Here is a 22,948-nt window from a genome sequence, read left to right as displayed (position 1 = left end):
ACAAAGACCGGAGCAGACATAAGATGATCCAGCACCGTGACAGCGGTCAAATAGAAGCACTTGACCGAGATTACGTGAAAGCCTCCTCCATGTCCCAGTCGGCGCCTTATTCCCCCACAGCCCTTTACTGATTCTCCTGTCCTGATTCCTCCCGTACATCATCTCATTTTCTTTCAAATATTAATGCCACCTAATTTACTGTAGACATTTATGAAGGATGTATAGACTATGTTTTCAAAGAACGGTATAAAGCGAGTTGTCTGTGTGTGTGTGCGTCGAATGCGTGCATGGCCTTTGTTTTCGAAAAGACATTGAATTAATTATCTGTAAGCAAAAATAAACCATCACAATTCAGCTTTAATAAAATCCAACAATATAGCCAAAATAAGAATAATCCCGCACGATATATATCCAGACGAACTGTGCAGCAACCCGTTGAAATGTAGGTTGCACTTGGCCAACACGCTAATACAAGCTTCTCTTAAAAACGTGGCCGCTTTAAGTAAATAGTTTTTTTAATCAACACGGGAATGTGCGACAATATGTATAATGTACCTTAAGAAACATCTGCATACGAATCATATTAGTGTAATATGACAGGTTTAACTAACCTATTTTCGATCAAAATTAAACTAATATCAAGTCTAATGCCAACCATAATTTCACGCGTGGGTGCTTTTCATATTGCGGTTTGTTGTCTGATTTTGTGGTCATCCAGTCTGGCTCAGTCTGTGATTCGTTCATTATTTGATCTTAGATGCAGGTGTTCATCAGCGAGCAATTGAAGTGGCGAGTTTTCATTGAATAAATCCGTTTTATCAGTAAAAGCTCAACTTGGCGCAGTCTGTTGCCGTCACTGTGGTAGTTAACCTAGATTTTCCACATCTGAAATGACACAAAAAAGACACTGTACAGCGAGCGTTGCGTGAATTTTACTTTTTCCAAATATCATGTAAACACTGTGTTAAACGGGGCATACTGTTTCGTATCCCACAGTGTCATATAGATCCACCTAAAGCTGAATATTGCGTTAGAGGATGAAATTCAACCAGTCATCTAATTAACATAGACTGAATCTACATTTCAACACAGAAACATACTTTAAATATATTTATAGGTTACTGTTCATCACTCTCGGTCCGATTATTCACTTTTGAAACTATTTGTCACTTAATTGGGCTTTTTTTTTTTTGCAAGCGTACGCGATTGGAGAGATTTTGGTGATTTTTGTGGAAATTCTTTTTTTTTTTTTTTTAATGTTATTAATGTTTTGTTTACTTAACGGCGGGTTTCTCATGCAGTAGACTAGTTTGTGCAGCCCGAGCTCCCTCTTCATATGAAATCCAAAGCCATTCACTGGACTTTAATTGCGACCCGTTTCTTTCTGTCATTGTTTTCTCCTTTCCTTTCTTGTTTTCCTTTAAGATTTCATTTCTTCTCCCACTGAAGTCCATTTTATGTTCCTTTTTGTCCAAGCCCGCTCCTCCAGACGCCTTATCTCCCAGGATACCCATCTACAGGCTAATCCAACATTGTGAGTCTTCACTGGTTTGTCGGTGGCTGCTCCCGTTGACCGTGGAGTTGGTCAGTTTCCCTGCATGGCCCCTGTGTGGTCCGCTTTGGGCCCCTCTGTCGTCGCCATCGCTGTCGGCCCACATTTCTGTCACCTGTGGATAAATCAACAGTTGTTCGCTGAATCAGGTTCAAATTTACTCAGATTATTCCTGCTCGTTCACTTCCTATTCGATTCCAGTGCAAGCTGTGATTGTTTCATGTTTCACTCTGATGGTTTTATAATCCTCAAGCAACCCCAGGCTTGTATCAGCATATCCAGCAACATAGTACCGGCTGGGCCAAGACCATTTAACCTATCATTCAAGTTCAAAACCATATTCAAAAACATCTCATAGCCTAAAAGATGACAAACGGGGAAAAAACTTAACTAAACACATAGGCTACATTTATTTATTTTTTTACTAAATGTTTTATGGTTTAAATTAAATCTACATTTATTTATCTGTCAGAAAGCCTGCTCTACATTTTGCTGTGGTTATATTATGACTGTGTCCGCATTACAAGCTCCTCTCTTGGTAAAGTTGTATTTTGTGACCTTTGAATGCAGGTATATGAACATGGCGCCCCGTCTTCTTATTCTATAATCAAACAGCCTGTGCATCTCTTCGGCCTCCTGTTCAGTACATTATCCAGTCCTCTACACAAAGTGTTCTCATTTTGATGCTTTGAGGCGCAGGTGTGGTGGCTGCTTTCTTCTTTCTTTTCTTTTTCATCATAAAATGGAAACAAAACAGCCTCTACTAAAACTCCGGGCTTGTTTTATTCCACTTTAAGCCTGAAACTACAGGAGGTTTCTTCGCAAGACACTGAATGAGCCTATTTAGCCTCCTTTATAGCCTATAGGCCTACCTGACGTGGCGTTAAACTGTACTTTCAGTTCCTCCCCAGGCTTGATTGTTTACTTGTTGTCTAACAAGGTTTTATGGCAGAAGGATTGGGCAATCTGGACGTCGCATTCCCTTCCTGACACAGCCGCTGCTCTTCTAAACTGTGGTTAGCAGTTCTCCTACATTTAGAGTAAAGTAGCCTGTATCGTGGTGTTATTAGTTACTTTATATAATTGTTCAATTTAAATCCTCCACCCTCAAAACGCAAATGTGTACTTATGTGAGAGTGTGTGTGTGTGTGTTTATATGTTTATATGTGTATGCGTTAAGGTACAAAAACAAAGACTATCATGGCAACAATGTCTGTGTAAACAAAGCTTTTTTCTATCTCGGTGCTAAAAGTATAAATAATCAAGTGCTGACTTTAAGGTTTCTTGACAATTCTTCAATGTAACATCACGAGTTAGTGTCACTGGTTTACTATTTAGATCAAATCCTAAACCACATCAGAGACTACACTGATAGCCTACGTCTCTTATGACGCACTATTAATGCGAAGGTGGAGTTCATGCTACTTTTCCTCAGCCTACAGTCAGAGGCTTTCATTATCGACCAGTCTTGTAACCTAAAGCCTACGTAAATGCAACAGCAATTAAAGGAACTCCATCCGGGGCACAGTGGGCTCTTTGCTTTCTGTGGAGGAGTCGCTCCCTCCCCCGAACTTGAAGTCGACCGTACAGACAAAGCTTTGGCTTTGAGGGCTTTTACGCAGCGCCAGACTGCAGTTTTGGTGAAGAAAATCCGCACAGGAACCAGAGTCAGGGGATCATCAGAATGCACTTCTTTAATACAAAACACATTCGACCCCAAATAACCTTTAGATAGTTAATATTGTCTCTACTTTTCAGACAGTTATTTAAAAAAATATTGTACATGTAAGTGACATTTAATCAGAAGGTTAGAATGGGCCTTAATTATTGTAAGTAGAAATCTTACCTTAGTAGTTTGAAGACATAATATGCTTGTATGTTGTTGAAAATCCTCAGCTGCTGACTTTGAGTCCGTGGAGGTGGCGACTTCCTATCACGCTTGGCCAGTTTTGTGGTGTCTGTCTGGCCAGAGAGAAAAAAAGCACTGCAGAATACTATAGCAGCTATAAAAACGCAGGTCTGTGCAGAGCTGGCTTTGGTTTTCCTGGGCATCCTGTGCTCAATTACAGCTTAAAAGCTCCAGCACAACTCGTAGAATTTGTCTGGATTGACCGAGAGGCGGAGCGTGTGGTCGCAAAGACACTGGAGTTGCTTGTGTCCCTGCAATTTATCCAAATAAAATGGCCTGCGAGCGTAACAGCGGAGAGCACAGAGACTGCATGGTTTTTCCTGTTTTGATACACTCACGGGGTGTTAGTTGGTGCTTGCACCGTCTTAGTGTGTGTGATATTTTAAGGTTGTGTTTCACATGTGCCATCAGGAGCCCCTTGGGTCCCCATGTGCAGCACCGGGCTGTGGGGCCAGGCCAGCCGCGACGGTCTTAATCCGAGCTCAGGTCTCTCATTCACAGCACATTAGAGTCAGGTTGCAGCCTCTCCAAAACAAGCTCCACGGTGGCCTCAGAGCAGAGGGCGAGGGAATGTGCACTGTGACTTATTGACCAGATCAAATAGAAGAAATCTCTGCATTTCACAAGATTTAGTCCAATGTGTTTGTTACTTTAAATTTACTAAAGCCTCAGTGGAAAGTGAACCTCTGATCCACAATTATCAGCGTTTTCTTTTAGCCCAGTCCATACCAACTCATGGGCGCAATATATTTATATATATTTATATTATATTCACATTCAAAATTTAGACTAGATTTCTGCGTTGTTGCTAATATATTTCAAAAAGTAACTGCAAAATACATGTGGAAGTATTTTAAAATCCTGCGCACCATTTTTCTTTCAAAACAATGATGTGACCTTTGATTTCGTGTGTGCTTTGATGGGATTTACAAATGTATCTGTCTATATATCCGTCACGAGGAGAAATAGGGGAAACAAACTGGGGACTCATGGAACTTATTATCCATCAGAACATTGAATTACCTGTACATTTCTGGATGACGCGCAAATGAGTAAATGCACCAAAAAACGTAAAGAAATAGCCGTGCGTAAAAGTGGAGCGAGCTTGAATATTGCGGCTTTTTTGAGATGTTGGTGCAAGGGCCATTAAATGTAACATGAGGAGAAATACAAAACAAAGGATAATTTAGAAATGGTAAAGGTTTATTTTCCAAAGAGCTTTCAACATTTGACTATTGAGCAGACTGTTTTAATGATTGTAGGCGTCAGACTTTAACCCTCAGTTCATGCGCTTTGTTCCTCGTTAAACCTGTGGTCTTTTCTAAGAAGTCTATTTCTTTCTTCTGTTGCTATATTACAACTAATATTACAACAATTAATATATCTAAAATATTTTAAAGTTACCATTTAAAATCCGAAATTATTAAGGCAGGATTTAAAAGATAAAGTTCAATTGACACTTTTAAAGTTGCAATTCTGCTTTCTGTGTAACCGAAGATTTTATCCAGTAACTATTTTGTAAAAACCAAAATCTTGTTTGGTCTTAGTTATAGTGTCACTGAACACAAGGCTGTGGCCAGCTGAAACATTAGCCGCTACTTTGAACATGACCCTGATAACCAAATGCCCACTGGGCCAAATGCTCTGTTGTAAAACCACCAAATGATGATGACTAAGACATTTCTAAAGGAGAGATAAGCTGCTTGTTCCCATCCTCCCAATTTAAGTCCGTGTTGTCTGTGCACTGTTTAAGTCTAGTTTAGTCAATGTTTCTATGAAGTAGGCTACGGCTCGGACAAGTTCGTGTATGCGGGATGCTGTCTTTATTTTTCATGCACTCTTCATAACATTCCAATAAAAGAAAAACTTAAAAATACGCACATATTATTCCAGGACAGACTGAGATTGGAACCACACAGAGCATCTGGGAAATAGTTATTGATATTTTGGCTAAAGCCTCGATAGAAATCCCTCTTTTCAATTTAAAGTGCGAGCATCCAGCTATAGTTCTCTCTTCTTCTGACTTCGTTGCATGTAAAGGAATTCATTTTTAAGTCGACATGGCGATAAACCACCAATGTCAAGCTTTAGGGCACACAGCAGTCATGTCTCCTACACTCCGACACACACTCTTTCTCTTTCCTGCGCGCACACACACTCACTCACACGCATACACACACGCAGGCGAGACACGCACACACATACACACAGCCTGAAAATCTGTCAATTTCTGCCGCGTGGTCACGTGACCTCCTCCTCCGTGGAGTGGATGGAGATGGCTCTCCACGTCAGCTTACGTCTCCAAATTTCTGTTTAGCGAACCTGCTTCAAAGAGGCAAGAGGCACGGCGCTTCAGAGCCATGTTCAGGGCGGTTATAGAGGAATCAAACCCTAACATAGAGTTATAGTAGAGGGTGAACTACGATGATGGATTTTGACGAGAGGGTCCCCGTCGGATCGAACATGTATTTGCCCAGTTGCACTTATTACGTCTCGGCGGGGGCTGATTTCTCCGGTCTTCCCTCGTTTTTGTCCCAGACCCCGTCCACCCGCCCCATGACATACTCTTACTCCTCTAACCTGCCGCAGGTCCAACCCGTCAGAGAGGTGACGTTCAGGGACTATGCAGCCATTGACGCGTCCGGTAAATGGCCGCACCGGGGGAACTTGCCTCAGTGCTACCCCAGCGCAGAGGACATGGTGCACCGGGACTGTCTGTCGGCGCAAACCGCCGTGGTAGGGGACATGTTCGGTAAAAACAGCCCGGCAGCCGCCGCCGCCGCCGCCTACCACCACCACCACCACCACCATACGAGCGCCGGGTCTGCCGCCTCCAATTTCTACGGGAACGTGGGCAGAAATGGCGTGCTGCCACAAGCCTTCGATCAGTTTTACGAGACGGCGTACGGCAACGCGTCGGAGAGCTCTTCCACAAATGGCTACTCAGGGGACAAAACAGCGACCAAGCAGCCCAGCTCTGCGCCGGAGGAGGCACCGTCGTGCCGGGACAACGAAGCGAAGGAGCCCCGGGATGAGACAAGCAGCCCGGAGTTGTCTTCCGGCAACAATGAGGAGAAATCCAGCAGCAGCAGTACGTATTAAAGTCAGCGCCTTGGTTATGAGAGAAAGTTTGCAATCTTGCGCGCTGCTGTTAAAAATTTTATATGCTGTTTTATAAGCATATAAGGTTTATAGAGGGCCTGTAGACCCCCCACCCCCAACAAAACTTTGTTATAAACTGCAGGATCACGTGTTTGGAATTGAAATTGGCCGTGAAAGACAACAGGCCCGTGAGTTTTCTATAACACTCCCTGACGTTTCCAAAAAAGCACCCAGTTATTAATGTGAATTCCTACAAGCTGTGGAGCTGCGTTAATTCAGTGTATTATAAACGTGCTTGTTTCACGGTTTCTTAGCGTTAAAAGCACATTTGCATGTAATGAGGGTGGCGCCTCTGGTTTAAGGTTTAGCACACACATGAGCTCTTGTGTTAAAGCTATCATGGAGTTTGTGCTCCCACTTGTACATTTCTCCCTTTATGTGTTCTATAAAACCAATACTTTCATATAAACTGTCTAATGTGGCGCACTCTGCTTTTCCTGCAGCAAGGTAATCGCTTGTATTTGAAAGTGATCTTGTTGTTTTCATTTGCTAGAAAAGGTCAAAGCCCAAGTGTATTGTCTAGTGAACCAGCAGCGAATGGTTTGGTCATCTTTCCAGTGTAATGTAATATCAGTATATATGACACTTGAAATGTTGAAATGGGAAATATGTTATTAATGCTTTATGTAGAGGAAATCCGCTCATGCGTAATCTGGGTTACATCCAGGGTGTGTAAATCTTGTTGTTACATAGTCATGGCTTATTTGAAATGTTTATATTTTCTATAACCGACACACTCTTTCCTTTTTTGTGCCTTCCAGATGGACAGAGGACCCGCAAGAAAAGGTGTCCTTACTCCAAATATCAGATCAGAGAACTTGAAAGAGAATTCTTTTTCAGTGTGTACATAAACAAGGAGAAACGCCTGCAACTGTCTCGGATGCTCAACCTCACCGACCGACAAGTGAAGATTTGGTTTCAGAATCGCCGCATGAAGGAGAAGAAACTGAACAGAGATAGATTACAGTATTACACGTCCAATCCTCTGCTTTAGAGGTCAAGACGACGCCGTCCTCTCGGCTCAGATAGCACTCTGTTGTGGGACCTGAGTGCATTCACAGAATGACTCTCCGGCTGTGACTCTCCTCATGTGTACATTCTGTACCACAATGGCAGAGACAGCAGCAGCAGCAGCAGCAACACTGCTCAATGGTTAATTTCAAGTTCGAGGACAACCGTATCCTGTGATCTGAATAACCTCAAGAGTGAGCATGAATTAAGGCAGTATGTGGACTTTGATATCGTTCTCCAGACTCAGTTTTTTTGGGGGGGAAATGTATAGAAATTGATTTTCTTTTGTCCTCGCCAAGACTTTTGTGCGTGCGAAGGCCCATGTTAATGTTATTGTGACTCACAGACGCCTCGTTTATTTTATTTTCACACGGGCAAAAAAAAAATTAACGGTCACTAATTGACTGACTCAGTGTATTTTGTAATCAAAAGATTTATTTTACTTTTTTTCTGTTTTTAAAACCAGAAAAGTGTATTTAGGATGATGGCGGATATGTGACTGAATCTATATTGGTGTGACCAAATAATGAGTCCGAACAGGATGAGAATGTACCGTGTTTGTTTTGTCAGCTTATTTATTTTGTAGCCACTCGTTTATTATCTCCTTTCATACCACGCCTAATCAAGTCAAAATACATTATTGGGATCCGTGTCGAGTCTGGGCTGACCTCAAAACAAGCTGTTGTAGTCTTTCCTGTGACCTGCAGAATATGAGGGCTGACTATTTATATTTTGAGTAATGCCCAAATCCGTGTTGTCCTCTTCTTTTAATTTTTGGAGACTATCAGGCGAGTATTGACAATGCAGGCCAAACCAGAGAGATAAGCTTGTCCACTGGAGCCGTGTGGAGTTGCACTGAGGTACACGCCCAACATATTCACACAGGTATACATATGCAGCGGGCCGCCTCGGTCTAATATTGTTGCGCAGTACAGAATAATTTTTCTTCATGACTCATGATTCTTTGGTACTTGCAGTGTAAAGATTTAAAAGATACATTTTCAAGTGTGCAGTCAGGGCAAGACTGGTCAGGGTCACCGCATTGAATCAACTGCTTGGTATGCCCAACTATTGTGTATTATACTATATTTCCAAATAAAAAAAAACAAAAAACAAATGAAAAGATTATTGAAAAAAATCAGTTGAATGTTTATTCGTTTTTTCCTCAGTGTTTTTATTCTATATTATTTTATTTATAAAATGTAAGTCAAATGGATGACAAAAGTAAAACGCCAGACCAACACATTCACTTCACGTTTTTATGTCGAAAAGAATTAAAATTCTCTACTGTTGAGCAGAGCTGACGACTCGCATGCGAATTATGAACAGTCCAACTTTACAGATGCGCGCACAAACACTCTCCAGTCAAATTGAACATTTGTATTTATCTTCTTGAAAATAAAAGTGCTTATAAAATTGTTGAACAATGGTTCATATAATCTTCAAAGTTTAATTGTTGGACATATACACACCACATTAACGTAAATATGGACGACATAATAATATTCTCCTTTGTGCGGTGATCATTTATGATTTTCAATAAAGAAATAGGCCCATTCTTGTTTTGATGCTGCATTCTTATGCCGCTATTGTGTTTCCTGGTGACTTTTAAACCATGTCCCACAGTATTTTGAGCAATATGAGATATTGTACAACTTTTCATTCCAGCTGAAGAAAATCTTTCCTAATGAACCAATGTGGGGAAAGTATGGATAGGTCCATACTTTGTCTATCTATCTCCATTACCTTTACTGTTGCCAAACATTCAACATAGCACTATCTACACATTGTTTCTCTCTGTCTACTCTCTCTCTCTGTAGTCTGTGTGTGTCTCTCTCTCTCTGTGTAAACTGTCATTTCGCTGATTGGCTTTGGAAACACTGCTCCAACAGCCTTTCTCCTTTGGCGAGGGTCGCCATATTTGCTGTTGTTATCACTGTGTTTATGGGAGCTAGCCGCAGCGCATTGGCGTTCATATATGACAGTCAAAAGGGCCATAAACGCAGGGAGAGAGGCTGAAGTTTATGGTTGCCTCTCTCTGCCATAGTCCGGCCTTGCCTTGCGCATCCTTTACTGCGCGCTGGAATTCCGTCCCTAATTACGGGACATCCTCCCCGTTGCCGCAGCAACGCGACCATAAAAGCTGTCTGAGAGTCTGGAGCATTTGTACAATTGGAGTGCAGTGCAATAAACCGTCTGAGACCCAAGGTTATTAACTGTGTTACCAAGGAGGCGAGAGCAACGACAGGGAGAGGACGCACAGGAAAAGGTTCTGCTTGTTGGGCGCATCTACTTCATTTGAGAGACTTTTCCCCCTCGTGTGGTTTATCCACGACGAATCAGTGTGGTGGCAACAGCTGCAATCAGGATTTAGACCCTCCTCTACCACCGGGCGGCGCTATTGGGACCAATGTCATGGCCGTGGATCTTTTCGACTCCAAGCTCACCTCAAATGCACGCAGGTAAAAGTTGTTGTCCAAACAGTCTGGAGCTCGAATAGTTGGCTTTTGTTGCAGGTACAAACCCTCGGTAGCCGTACATGTTTAGCCACCAGTCTGTTCTCCTGCTCTCGGGGCCTGATGGTTTGAGATAGGAGCCGTTTTGTGTTTAGTTTCCACATTTCTCTCTCGTGCTCACTGGGCCGTGCGGTAGAGAAAGTCTTCCTGGGGGCCCTAATAAGGCAACACATCTGTGCCAAGCCTTCATGCTGCATGTGCTATTCATTTTGCTGAGCTTGAGCTTTTTAATGGGTGAAGTATAGCATGGCCGGCTTGTACCTGGAGAGATCCGCAACCCCTTCCAGTCCAACCACAAATGTTTTGGATTTGGGGAAAGCCTGCCTCCCTGTCTAACAGAAATGGATGCAGTTAGTATCTTGAAGATACAGCAGTATACGCAGTGGGTGCTGGGCACAAAACAAATGATTTCATTTTTTGTGCAGCTCATAGCAAACCAGCTCATCCTAAATCACAACAGCTGCCCTTGTATGCTCGATCTTCTTCGCCTTCCTCCTCCGCTAACAACGTTTTGACGTTCTTCCAAAACACTTGATTCCCTGAACGTGCCAAGTGCGTAAAAGCCGTTATTACTATAGTTGATTTGATTGTGATAAGGCAGAAATCGCTTCTCCCTTTTCCTTCCTGTCGTATTTGGTGTCCAAGTGGCGAGTGGCTATTCTGGACCTTAATGCGCGTGGACCGGCTCTCTTTCTCTCCTTTGTCTCTCGTGAAAAATAAATGCTTCCGCTGGATGTAATAAAACGCCGCATTATTGTTCATAACTGCACTCGGGACGAACATGATACGACTCAAACTGCCTCTTCGGCTACGATTATATGGGCCTGATCAAAGCCAGTGGTCAGAGTAAACTGTTTTGAGGATATAATAGCCGGGCAGCTGTGAAAATGAAGATTTAATAGCTACAATTAATAACTGTAACACAAAGATATCGATAGGCCTCCGTGCCAGTACGACACCATGAAGTGTGCAGGGCCAAAACGCTTTAATACTGGGCGAACATAATTAATTGATGTATTTAGTTTCTTCACTGGATCATATGTCCCATAAGGAAAAGGCCACTGTGGGGAAGAGTACACGGACTTTGGACTTAGTGCTGTTAATTTGTGTATTCTTACTGGGCTGACATTGTAGGGAATTATTTTATGGTTTGTGGGAATTTGCTAAACGGGCACACACGCACGGCCTTTGCCTTTAAACCCCCTGCACTGCAGAAAATGCTTTACTTTATATTATTTCTACAATATATTATTTTGCTAGGGAAAATTGGTTATTGTATTATATCCATATAGACATAAATAACCTAGGAGCAACTTGCAGTCATTTAAGTCATTTGAAATATGCACCTTTTGAGCAGCAGCGATTGACAAATGTCCGCCGCCTTTGCACTATCTAAAGCCAGTGTACATAAATGAGCTATCAGTGACAGCAGCGTTTGAAAAAAACTAAATGGGCTCAATTTATGAATTTTCCTCAAATTTGCTCATTTCAGTACAACAGGCTGCAAACAAACCCATGGCGCTACAGCGGCCACCTGGGCCTGGTAATGGCAAAGCTGGCCGAGATTAACTTCAACCTGGAGAGAGCAATAGAGTGCACATGGCCAAGGACACTACGAGAAGGAAGGAGAGTTTTATTGTGGCCCTTATTGCCCCAAATTGGACCGACAGGGTGACTTGTATGTGCAAGCTCTATGCCTGCTTTGCTCTGGCACAGTGTGACTGTTCCCCCACAACGCCGTGATCAATATTTTAGCAGTTTGACTAATTTAAATTTGTAGCTGGGACCGAGCGTAGTTTATATTATCTGCTGCTTGTATGACGTACAGATTAATGCTGCAGTAGAGCGAAACTATATGTTTGCTCTAATAGCCTCTGAACGAAAGTAAATGCAGAGTTAACCTTTGTTGCATTTGTGCGTAATGGCTTCGGGTATGATTTCCAGACAGACTACTGAGCTAGTGAAAATACAAAGAAATACAACCACTAAGCTACTAATACAAATCAGTTTCAAACGTATAAATGAAAAAATATTTTCATGGTTTAATGTGAAACGTAAACTTACATGAGCATAAATTTTATACATCAAAGAGAAACCCGGTGCATAACAAAACCTCTCATGAGGGATGAATTTGCTGCTTGGGAGTCGCTGTATTTCTTATTAGGTAGGTTATTTAAGGCCATAATCCTTATTACTTTTGTATAAAGATTTACCCGTCACTGTGACTTTAATTGTTTTTACTTGTGCCAAGGAAATGTTTTTGCCGTTTACCCGCGGGTGGAGTTGTGCTGCTGTTGGAATTTACATAATTTAATATTCCACGAAACTATGAAGTTTAAATAGATTATGTTTTGCGTAGCACGGTATTTTTAGCAGCAGGAAAAGGCTGAACGGTGTTAACTCGATATTGGGGATGAAAGTCCTTGTAGGAAATAAACTAATGAAAAATCCTCCAAATGAATGGAGCCTACATCTGCAGGCCTATATTGATGACACTCACTCTCGTTCCAGAGAGCATCAGTCTTAACATATTTACGTTTAGTGCGGAAGAACTCGGAATGTCTCCATGGATGCGCCTTATAAAACGTTTTTTTCCAAGGCTTCTTTTGCCACAGGCGAATTTTACCTACAGTTCAAAACCCCCTTTATTACCACTAAGTTACATGGCTTTGTTTTTTTATGTCTTTGTTGGTGCGTTTCAGCAGCCCCCTAGGCTACTTTTAAACTTGATTTGTCACCTTAAAGCCATACCCCCTAATGTAGATTGTTTTAATTCTTTTCATTCTTCTTTTTTTTGCAAAGAAAATGGTTTGTTTTGTTTGTCAGGTGTAGGTGTATGTGTGTGTGTGCAAATGTGAGGATAGTCACTCAAATGGCAACCCGCCCGAGTCTGAGATTTTTATGAATCTTGTGCTTCCAACATCTATTTTTGTGCTGTGATTGATTTGCACACTGGAAAGGTACACGCACGCATCATTTGGCTTTGTGTACAGTCGAGGAGTTTGTTTAAAGATTGCACAATTGAATTGCAGAGTTTCCACAAAAGTGTACTTTTAAACTTTGTATCTTGTTAGACCTTGCCCCTTGTCCGGGGTAGTGGTGGTGGTGGTGGTGGTGCATTAAGGCGAGGTGAGGGAACACACTGATTGCTGTGCTGTCTCCTTTCTCTGCCTCAGCTCCATGATGGATATCGCTCTGGCTGCTACGTAGCCTGGGAGTGGGAGGGACTGCCCATCTTCCAGCATTTCCATTGGTTTTACAGTCCGCACGGCGGAGAGGGGGGGTGCCTCTAATCATATCCAGCATGTTTTGTACAAGAAATGTCAGCCAGAAAGGGCTATCTTCTCCCTTCGCCAAAATACACCACAATAATGTCATGTTCGGACAGCCCGTCAGGAAATGCGTTTTTAGTGGATTCTCTGATCAGTGGCCGCACCGAGAGCGGCGGAGGTCACTACACGGGGAGCGCGGTGTGTGTGCCTCATAGCACCGCTACAGAAGTGCCTTACGGACTACACAACTATGGATACTTCCCAGGTATGGGTAAGCGGAGCGAGGTGGGTCCCCAGAACATGGTTTCCGCCTCAGGGGCGTATATGCCCAGCATGGAGATGTGGATGGACGCGCAGAGGTCATGTCGTATGGACCAAGAGCACCCGGTAGGTCCCCAGGTCGCGCCCTGCTCGTTCCCGCAGAACATTAAGGAAGAGAGCACCTACTGCCTGTATGAGCAGCCCAAGTGCCCTAAAGCCTCCACCGCCGAAGATCTGACATATTCGAGGTTAACTACGGCCGGCGTCGGGTCGAGTTCTTGTACAGTTACCGATGGCGGCGGCGGCGGGGGCTCAGTGCCTGTGCCGGGCTACTTCCGCTTGTCTCAGACGCACGCACATTCTCATAAACTTTACAACACCAACGGCCCCCAGCCGAACCCTTCCCATTCTCATTTTGGCCTACACCCCACTGCTCCTGCTCGCTTCCACACGCCACCAACCTCGACTTCTGCCCCAGCCACGGCGCAGGAAGGAAGGAACACCGAGGAGCCCGTGTCCTCGGCAAAAGCAGACGTGCAGCCTCACGCTGCACCGGGGACCGAGGAGACACGAGAGTCCTCGGATGCAGAAGCCTCCTCAGCTGACGAGGCAGAGGAGCATGAAAAAGACAGGCCATCAAAGACCAGTAAAGGTAATCCCAAACCATCATAGGTGTGGTCCTGCACTGTTGTTGTGATTGCATGCAGGTAGTGAGGCTTTTTAATGGCACCTGTCAAGTTTTATTTTACTGGTTTGGCTGCAGTGACAAGTCAAGAGGCAGGTCTGGGAACTTTGTAGCCTATTTACATACCCCTGACTTTACTCTAATTTTACAACTTTCCAAAGAGTAAATTCATTTAAACAGTATAATTGTGCACGTATAGGTCAGGACAGAGAATGCGTAAAATTCAAGAAACGCTATATAGGGCATCACTATGGGTTCCGTTATTCAGTCCTACAGTGCGTCACAATCCTAAGCAATTATTTGAAAGTAATAAAATGTAATACATTTTAATTTCATGTAGCCTCAGACAGTGTTTCTTTTGACCGCTGCGTAAAACTTACCAGTACACAGGCTTACATGTATTAGTGCAGGCCTCCATTTTTTCCCCGCGCCGTAATATTTCTATAATCTTATTCCTTTTGTGACACTGACATAATGTTTGACTGGACTGCTGGTGTTAAATGTTAGATGTAGTGTCCTGGAAATATGATTTATTTTTATTGTCATGTCTCAGTTACAGATCAGGTGAGTCTAACAAAGAGACGGCGCACTTTACGCATAAGACACACACACACACACACACACACACACACACACACACACACACACACACACACACACACACACACACACACACACACACACTGTAATATGTATATTATGTGCCTGATGGCCTCTTCTGGCCACATGCACATCCCCTCATACATATAGTATATACATGGTCACAGGTCACACAAACAGCACAGCGCGCCATGATGCAGTGCGTAAAAACATCTACTGTATCTGCCATTTCTTTTCTTTAGGAGACACAAAAAGTGAAAGCACGGCCAACTGGCTGACAGCAAAAAGCGGCCGGAAGAAACGCTGTCCATACACCAAGCACCAGACACTGGAGCTGGAGAAAGAGTTCCTCTTCAACATGTACCTGACCCGAGAGCGCCGCCTAGAGATCAGCAAAAGCGTCCACCTGACGGACAGACAGGTTAAAATCTGGTTCCAGAACCGCAGGATGAAACTGAAGAAAATGACGCGGGAAAACAGGATCCGGGAGCTCACCTCCAACTACGGATTTTCGTGATGAACGAGGTGATCACATTGAAATAGAAGAAAATTGGTGAAATCAATTAGCCTACTACACCCCTCTCTCCACTCTTCCACCCCCCTCCACCCCCACCTCACCCCACCCTCCCTCACCACTTAGTCCACCCCACTGTGGGGTCTACAACTTTCTTTTATTTCCAGACCGCTCAACGTCATCGTCCTCTGCGCGCTACTGAGAAAAGGAAAAAAGGCTAAAAATGAATGTTAGAGGTTCTGTTTGTTTTCTGATGTTGTGTTTTTGTATTGTCGACACGTTTTTGTCACGTCTATGTTATGGTTGGTGTCGTCAGTGGAGTTAAATCAATGCAGTTAAAACACACCACACACACATACACACACACTCTGTCTCTCTCTCACTCTCTCTCATACACACACACACACACACACACACACACACACACACACACACACACACACTGCGCCCTGGAAGGTGGTTTAAAATGTCCACCTTCGACCCACCCACTGTTGGAAAAATAAGCTTCTTCTTTTTTTTCTTTTTTTTTTAATTTAGACGAACAAATATGAAACTATTTACTTTTAATTGGAAATGCATGATATAAAGTTTTCCTACATTTAATTTTTTTAGTAATTTTTAACTACCCTCGAATATGAATATGATGCACCAAGGGAGCATATTTCACCAAGGGAGGAATAATTCAACTATGACCATTAGATGTAGTCCACCATGATATAGGTCTATTCTGTGTACGAGCTAAATGTATAAATTGAGTCTTTATTCACGTTGAGGACGTTTACACGAAAACGGAGCGCAAAGTGAAGGAGGAATGTTTTTATTGTATATTTCTGTGTATATATGACATTGTGTTTTTGTGTAATGCTTAATAAATTATCAGCTCGCATTAAGAACTAGCTCTTTGTATTTTTCTACTGTGGGTTTATATTTTTTTAGTGATGTAGTTTTTCAGCTCAGTATTATACAAAAGCAGAAAAGGGCTTTGTTTGAAATGCAAAGTCCAAAATAATACATGACCCCCCACTGGAGAATACCTTGTTATTTTGTGGGGCAGCTTGGAAATGTTTCTGGGGGCTAATGTAATGGCCATCGGAAATAATTAAGATATTAGGCTATAAGCCGTCTAGCTGCATGCCCAGCCGGCTATTGTAGAGTTTTATGACTGGCTGGTATATGAGGTTTCTCCCTCTCCACTAAGAGCAGCTTCAGTCGTGGGAGAGCCTTTCAGACGGAGAGGAGGCCCGGCTCTCAGCTAGAAATCTCAACTGTACAGATACATTGTGGATAAAAGATTACCTTTGGCTTTAGCCTGGAATACTGGGATTAACATTTCGGGGATGGGTAAGTCCATTCATCATTGTGAATTTGTCCATTTTGCGCCCTGTTGCAGCGGCTGCACTTTAGTGTGTACAACACACACACTTGCACTTTCTCAGTCCAGGCGAATTTGTGGACACTTGATGACGGAACCGACGACCACGGTGCATTAAGAATTGGCTGATAGTGTTTCACTTGAGGCCCGGATTGACTGTCGAGTGGTTTAGGTAGTTTCATGTTGTTGGGGTCCATTTCTAACTCTGCAACATGAAACTGTCTTAATTGCCCCAGTTACAAACATCGATACCAAAATGGAAAGCAAACCGGGGACATAAAGATGATGGGATTTGTCCAAAATTGTGAAATGGTGATTTGGAAGCATGTTCTAAACCTGCTTGGCTTATAAATCGGGGAGGGGTTGGCTGCCTGCTTGTTATTGTGTATATTCTTCTGTCTCCTACAATGTCTTCTGTCGAATTCCACATTTGTTTTGTGGTTTCAGGCCGAGTGTGCATGTGTGCTGAATTTAAACGTGATCAAAGCTGAGCTGCAGTATGCGTCGTGGACTTGGGGATTAAGGGTAAAGCCGTGAGTGTTTTCCGTGAGTAGTAGTGACGCAGACACGCCAGACAAGGCCTCGGTTACGACCACTGCAGTGGAGGGGAAGGGGAAGGTGAATGGGGCAACAGCGACCTCCGTGGGCAATGAGACCGGATGCTTCCGCAGCGCAATAGTGGCTCAGACAAAAGGAGGGGAAGGGCTTTATGGCGATATTTAGATCCGCCAGACAGGCTGTTATCTGCAGAGGCAAAAGAAGTGAATAGCCCCTGCGGTAAACTGGGTGAAAAAACACCCTGATTTAGGTTTACAGCCTGAGAGCCATTGGCACAGTGGCGTCTTTTCCTGCTCTTAAGGTGTTTGTCTATTCTAACTTTTAGTGCACAAATAAGCGCACAGCCGCTCCTTTCCCCCCTCGGCTTGTTTGATGTCTGTTTGCCAAATAATGTGCAACTACCAACGAGGTGATGGTCTGCAACCAGAATGCACAGTATGGACACCTTCTCTCTTTTTTATTTCCCTGTGCTTCTTTTTCTAAATGCTGAGAATTCCTGCGTATTGAATTGCTTGTGGCCTTGTGGGGTGTTGGCCAAGCTCTCCATTTATTTGCTGGTAATAAATAAAACACGCAGGATAGTATGTGAGAAATCAAGGTTGCTGCTTAGTGCATCTGCAATGTGGGCTTAGGTATAAGATAGTGTCCATTGATACGCACACAATCGCCTCCTTTTCCTTAAAATTCACATGTTACAGTTTAAGTTAGTGATGTTTTTTCTGCATCAACTATACATGAAGTCTCACCAGAGTGCTACTGCTTTGATCTTTGCTTTACAGAAAAGGTTATAATATATTTTCAGCTGCATTTGTACCATTTTTGCTTTAGTCATAACAACCATACACCCTGTCTATTTAAATATAAAAATAATTTCTTTATACCATAACGAGCGGTTGTCTTCTGTTTCTTCCGTGTATTTATTTAATACATTTCAGAATCTAAACCACCACTACACAACCTACGGTGGTCTATATTTAATTTGTGCTGTTGTTGTGTTTACCACTCCTCGCACCATTACATTTTAAAAGGAGGAAACCGCAAAGGCCACATTGCGCGTATGTGTAGCAGTGTTTAGGTGTAACGTTAGACCCAAAGCACTGGCTGCTGGCGGGCACCACAGTTCATTTGTTAATGGCAGTGATGATACCAGCATATAGACCCATACAAGTGATAACGGCGGTGCAAATTATAAACGCCTTATACGGCAGGGCAGGCGTGAAGAAATCAGGATCCGCCATCAATATGAAAATATTTCACAAATACTCGACTGTCGCACTTCAATGGATCAGTAACACACTTTATTTTCTTATTTTAAATTAATATAGCGATTATTTCCTATTTCCTAATGTTTTGACAACTTTCCACATTGGGATACTTTATATTTTACATCATGCAGTCACAGGCTGTCCAGTAAATGTAAGTTATTTTTGTCATATTCAATAATAGTTTTTTACACCGTAGCACCGATAAATTTGACAAGTTTGAAACGGCAAAAAACTTTAATAAAAATGTCTCCTTTTTTTATTAAACGGGTTGAATTTTCAAAATAAAGTATTGCTCTTTTTTATTTTTCAGATTCATTGATTTTTTCCCCCCTGATAATAGAAAATATTATATAGTTCCATTTTGTTTTACCTAAATCTATATACATATGGTGCAGGGAGGATTTTCAGACCTCAGAGTTGCAGCCTCGTCCCAATTTATAGAATAGTATTGAATATCTTGGTCTAAATCAGGAAATATTAATTATAGGAGAAAATTATGTCTGTACAGATAAACTCGACCATATAACTTGTTTTCAACACAGTTTTTACAGGTTTACGCGTAAATATTGTATCTAGATACATGCAGCACTGCAAATAACATATTTAGCTTGAAACAACTATTTCAAATATTATGTTTATTATGTTTGATATTTGAAGCTGAAAAGGGGAAAACGCACTGAAGGATATTTCTTGCACCCAAAACAGAGTGAAACAAATAAAAATGTAATGTGTATGGACGTGATTCAAGATCCAGATGTTGTTTGAGCTTTATGTTGCAAAGTTTTTTAGTATGGCGGTGTTTAAAATGTGTTTTGGTGAGCAGCAGTGGTAGGGTGCTTACGTGTCCTATAAAGTAGCTCGTAAAATAAGACTTCCAAAAACATACTGTATCGTTTTGGGTAACATAGTGGAGATTTTAACAACAGCCACTGGCTGAGACACTATAAAAAAAAGAAGAGATTTTCATTCATATTTCTCATCTTCAACAGCAGATCTAGCTTATATCTTGATAATTCTTAGCTTTAAAAATGGAGGTTGTTATAGGAGAGCGGGTCAGTATTTAATGACCAAAGGGATTGATTTATCCTTTATTGTTCAGCCTTTATGATCACGTGTGTCCGCTGCCCAATGGCATGGCAGCCTGTCTCCCCATTACTAGCCCACTGTAGTTCTCTGTGGGGCCAAGTTGCTACTTGATTTCTCCACATTGTTATTTTGTGAGGCTGGGTTTACTGCGTGTGTATGTGTGTGTGGTTGTGTGTGCGCGTTTTTTACTTTTGCATGTATCTGCTGAATGACTGCGTACATGTGAAAGTGTAATTTTTCTGCCATGTCGACATCCGGAACACTGACTAGTTACTACGTCGATTCCCTCATTCTGCCCGAGAGCGAGGAGGTCTCCGTGCCGAGATACTCCTCTGGTCCCGGGCTCCAGCATGCCCGACAGCCCGCCTCTCTCAGCGACCACAGCGAGCTTGGGACTTGCACCTTCCCGTCCAAACCTCCGGTATTCGGGCCGTCATGGAGCCACGTTCCGGCTCAGTTCCCCGGCACCGTTTCCTCTGTTTATCATCACCACTATGGGCATCCCCAAGGCGCGGTGGGCGCAGACACAGATGGCCGTTATCAGTCGTGGCTGCTGGAGCCCATGTCTGGTTCCCTGCCCATGACCGGATTACCGACGACCCATCACTACGGAATCAAACCCGAAGGTCTGGGGACACGAGCTGACGGAGTGCTGCCGGGATCCCACACGGCGCTGCTGCTCTCCGACTACGCTAACGGCACCGTGGCGACGACAGCACCGGTGGAAAAGGACGCACTGTCCGGGCAAGCAGGGGACATGAGCGGAGAGGGCGACGAGAAACCGGGCCTGGATCCAAGTAAGTGGCTGCGGGCTCCTTTATGTTTATTGTAGCCTATTTATACCGCACAAAGCTTTGAGGATCGGGGTGCGTTATGGGGGGTGCGCGTCTGAACAGATGCCATTTACGTGCCATGAACGTGCCATTTCCTTATGGGGACTGTTAATGGCCCAGCTCTCCCATTGCTATATTAGATAACCTTTTGCACCTTTCAAAGTGAACGTGAACACAGACAGAAAGATAGCAGTGAGTTTATTTGGATGCAGCTGCGTTTACATGTGTAGCTATTTTCTAGGAGATATTTTGTTTTTTGGTCTGAGCCAGATTGTGAGTGTTGTTGTTATATTTTTTTTCTTCACACACTTGGCCACTGAGCACCGGGCCCTCACACCACTGTCGCACCCCACTCTTTTCAGATAACCCAGTGTCCAACTGGCTCCACGCGAGTGCCACGAGAAAAAAGCGCTGTCCATACACCAAACACCAGATCCTGGAGCTGGAGAAAGAGTTCCTCTTTAACACCTACCTGACCAGGGACCGTAGGTACGAGGTGGCGAGGCTGTTAAACCTCACCGAGAGACAGGTTAAAATCTGGTTCCAGAACCGCAGGATGAAGATGAAGAAGTTTAATAAAGACGGCGCACCGAAAGACGAGTGACTGAAACCATAGATAAAGAGTATTTAGGCTGATGGCTGAGCTTTGTGTGTGAAAGCTCTTAACTCTGCTGGACCTTGTTTTTAAACTTCATTGTCTTATTGTCCTATATAACAGAAGCTACTAGGCTTATTTGTCTTGTTAAAAAAGCATGTTGGGCTTCAGTTTGATGCGACTACCTTTATATTGCACAATTTTAACAGTGCCCACTCGTTTTTTTTATTGTTCTTTTCTTATGTTGATTTCAATTAATACCTCGTTAAAGTGTAGGCTGTTAGCTGGCCTGGTCCCTGTGCTTGTTTGTGTATGGATGTTTCTAGCTGTGTGTGTTTTCTGGTTTGTAGCTCTATTTGTTGTCTATCTCTGAGTCATCTGAGCGTCTAGTTTGTAAACTGTGTTAATTTTATTGCTTCTCCCTTATTACTAGAACTATGACTGATGACCATGAGTTTGAATCTAACATTGGAACCGTAGAAATACAGACTGCTCGCATTTTGAAGTAGGTACAAAACCTCACACACCTCTTGAAAATGCTTAGTGAATTAAAGATGTTATAGAAGCTATATTACATGACATTATTGACTACCTATATGTCTTTCAACTACCTACAATAACTTTTTTTTTGTTTGTTTCCGTTGGCGGATTATAGTAGATTTGCTTGCATTAGATACTGAACTATGTTTCGAATTTCAGGGAGTAACATTTTGAGAGAACATAATGTTTGTTAGTGAGAGAAAATGAAAAAATATAACACTGTAGGCTACTTATTGAATACCTCACGGTCTGCTGGCCGTCTGACTTTTGGTTCACAAATGTAATTTGTACTTTATTTATTAAATAAAACAAATTATATCTGCGAATGCATGCAAGTTACATCCTTATTTCATTCTGACCACACATCGAAACGTTCTTGTTTTATCTCGCGATTTCTTGGTGGGCGAAGTGCTAATTTGCATTGCAAAAAATTATCAAGGTTACTGCTGTCAATTACACACACACACACACACACACACACACACACACACACACACACACACACACACACACACACACACACATGGAGAAACTACAACACATTTTTGATCCTTTAATAAAACCTAAATCGTGCAAATTAAAGTTTTTGCTCGTTTTCATAAATATTTAGAGAATTTCAATTTGCATGGAGCACATCACAACAAAATGCACACACCTAGCTAGGAGTGAATAAATGTGTGTGTGTGTGAGAGAGAGAATGTGTGTGTTTGTGTTTCTGGATTGGGGACAGAGCTGCGTCTTGGCAGAGGATGTTGTTAGCTGTATACAGCCATAAAAGACAATTACCGCTATAACCTTTTATGGGGTGCAAAGCGCTGCGAGGCGAGAGGACACAAAACAAAAAAAGACACCGAGGACCTCGACAGCTGAAGCCCAAAATAATGCAGCCGATGCTTTTCTGCTCAGCTCAGATATGACAAGGCCTCTGTGCCTAAAGCTCCGTCATTAGCGCCATCTCCACGCAGAATAAACAAGGCCATTATGGCGGAATATGATGACCTCTCATGTGCAATTCAAAAGCTTTTAGAGAAGAGGTCGGTCAACTGTAGGTCTAGTTTTTTTAAAGTATGGTCTTTGCGTATAACTACTTCAAGTCTCTGCATGTTGGAGAAAATATTTGGCACAAAGAGAGCGCGCGGCTTCAAAGCTACAAAATCTCTGATTTATCAGAGCCAGGCGCATCCCTGTCAGATGCAGCAGACATAATTCAGTTCACA

The 22,948-nt window shown here is 42.7% G+C and overlaps 3 protein-coding genes across 3 annotated transcripts; all 3 read left to right on the top strand.

Moving 5' to 3' along the window:
- Positions 1-5,885: 5,885 nt before the first annotated feature.
- hoxa11a (homeobox A11a) lies at positions 5,886-9,113 on the top strand. The gene is made up of 2 exons (XM_085792155.1): positions 5,886-6,552; positions 7,385-9,113. Exons 1-2 carry the CDS (start codon positions 5,886-5,888, stop codon positions 7,615-7,617), a joined length of 900 nt encoding a protein of 299 aa, XP_085648281.1. The 3' UTR covers positions 7,618-9,113.
- A 461-nt stretch (positions 9,114-9,574) lies between these two features.
- LOC146979029 (homeobox protein Hox-A10-like) lies at positions 9,575-16,375 on the top strand. Its single transcript, XM_085792153.1, has 3 exons — positions 9,575-10,096; positions 13,327-14,335; positions 15,211-16,375. Exons 2-3 carry the CDS (start codon positions 13,471-13,473, stop codon positions 15,483-15,485), a joined length of 1,140 nt encoding a protein of 379 aa, XP_085648279.1. The 5' UTR covers positions 9,575-10,096; positions 13,327-13,470; the 3' UTR covers positions 15,486-16,375.
- Positions 16,376-18,324: 1,949 nt separating this feature from the next.
- On the top strand, positions 18,325-22,058 carry hoxa9a (homeobox A9a). Its single transcript, XM_085792156.1, has 2 exons — positions 18,325-20,560; positions 20,959-22,058. The coding sequence occupies exons 1-2, from the start codon at positions 20,008-20,010 to the stop codon at positions 21,198-21,200; spliced, it is 795 nt and encodes a 264-aa protein (XP_085648282.1). The 5' UTR covers positions 18,325-20,007; the 3' UTR covers positions 21,201-22,058.
- Positions 22,059-22,948: the final 890 nt, after the last annotated feature.

The sequence above is a fragment of the Trachurus japonicus genome, chromosome 11, assembly GCF_045865225.1.
Source record: "Trachurus japonicus isolate A0001 chromosome 11, Traja_1.0".
Lineage (NCBI taxonomy): Eukaryota > Metazoa > Chordata > Actinopteri > Carangiformes > Carangidae > Trachurus > Trachurus japonicus.
The sequence above is the reverse complement of the archived record's forward strand: the minus strand, read 5'-3'. Positions and strand labels throughout refer to the sequence as shown.

Excerpts from the sequence above, each read along its gene's own strand:
- hoxa11a (XM_085792155.1), top strand. The coding sequence starts at position 5,886 with ATGATGGATTTTGACGAGAGGGTCCCCGTCGGATCGAACATGTATTTG. Across the intron at positions 6,553-7,384 it reads GGAGAAATCCAGCAGCAGCA|ATGGACAGAGGACCCGCAAG; the intron begins GTACGTATTAAA and ends TGTGCCTTCCAG.
- hoxa9a (XM_085792156.1), top strand. The coding sequence starts at position 20,008 with ATGTCGACATCCGGAACACTGACTAGTTACTACGTCGATTCCCTCATT. Across the intron at positions 20,561-20,958 it reads GAAACCGGGCCTGGATCCAA|ATAACCCAGTGTCCAACTGG; the intron begins GTAAGTGGCTGC and ends CACTCTTTTCAG.
- LOC146979029 (XM_085792153.1), top strand. The coding sequence starts at position 13,471 with ATGTCAGCCAGAAAGGGCTATCTTCTCCCTTCGCCAAAATACACCACA. Across the intron at positions 14,336-15,210 it reads GCCATCAAAGACCAGTAAAG|GAGACACAAAAAGTGAAAGC; the intron begins GTAATCCCAAAC and ends TCTTTTCTTTAG.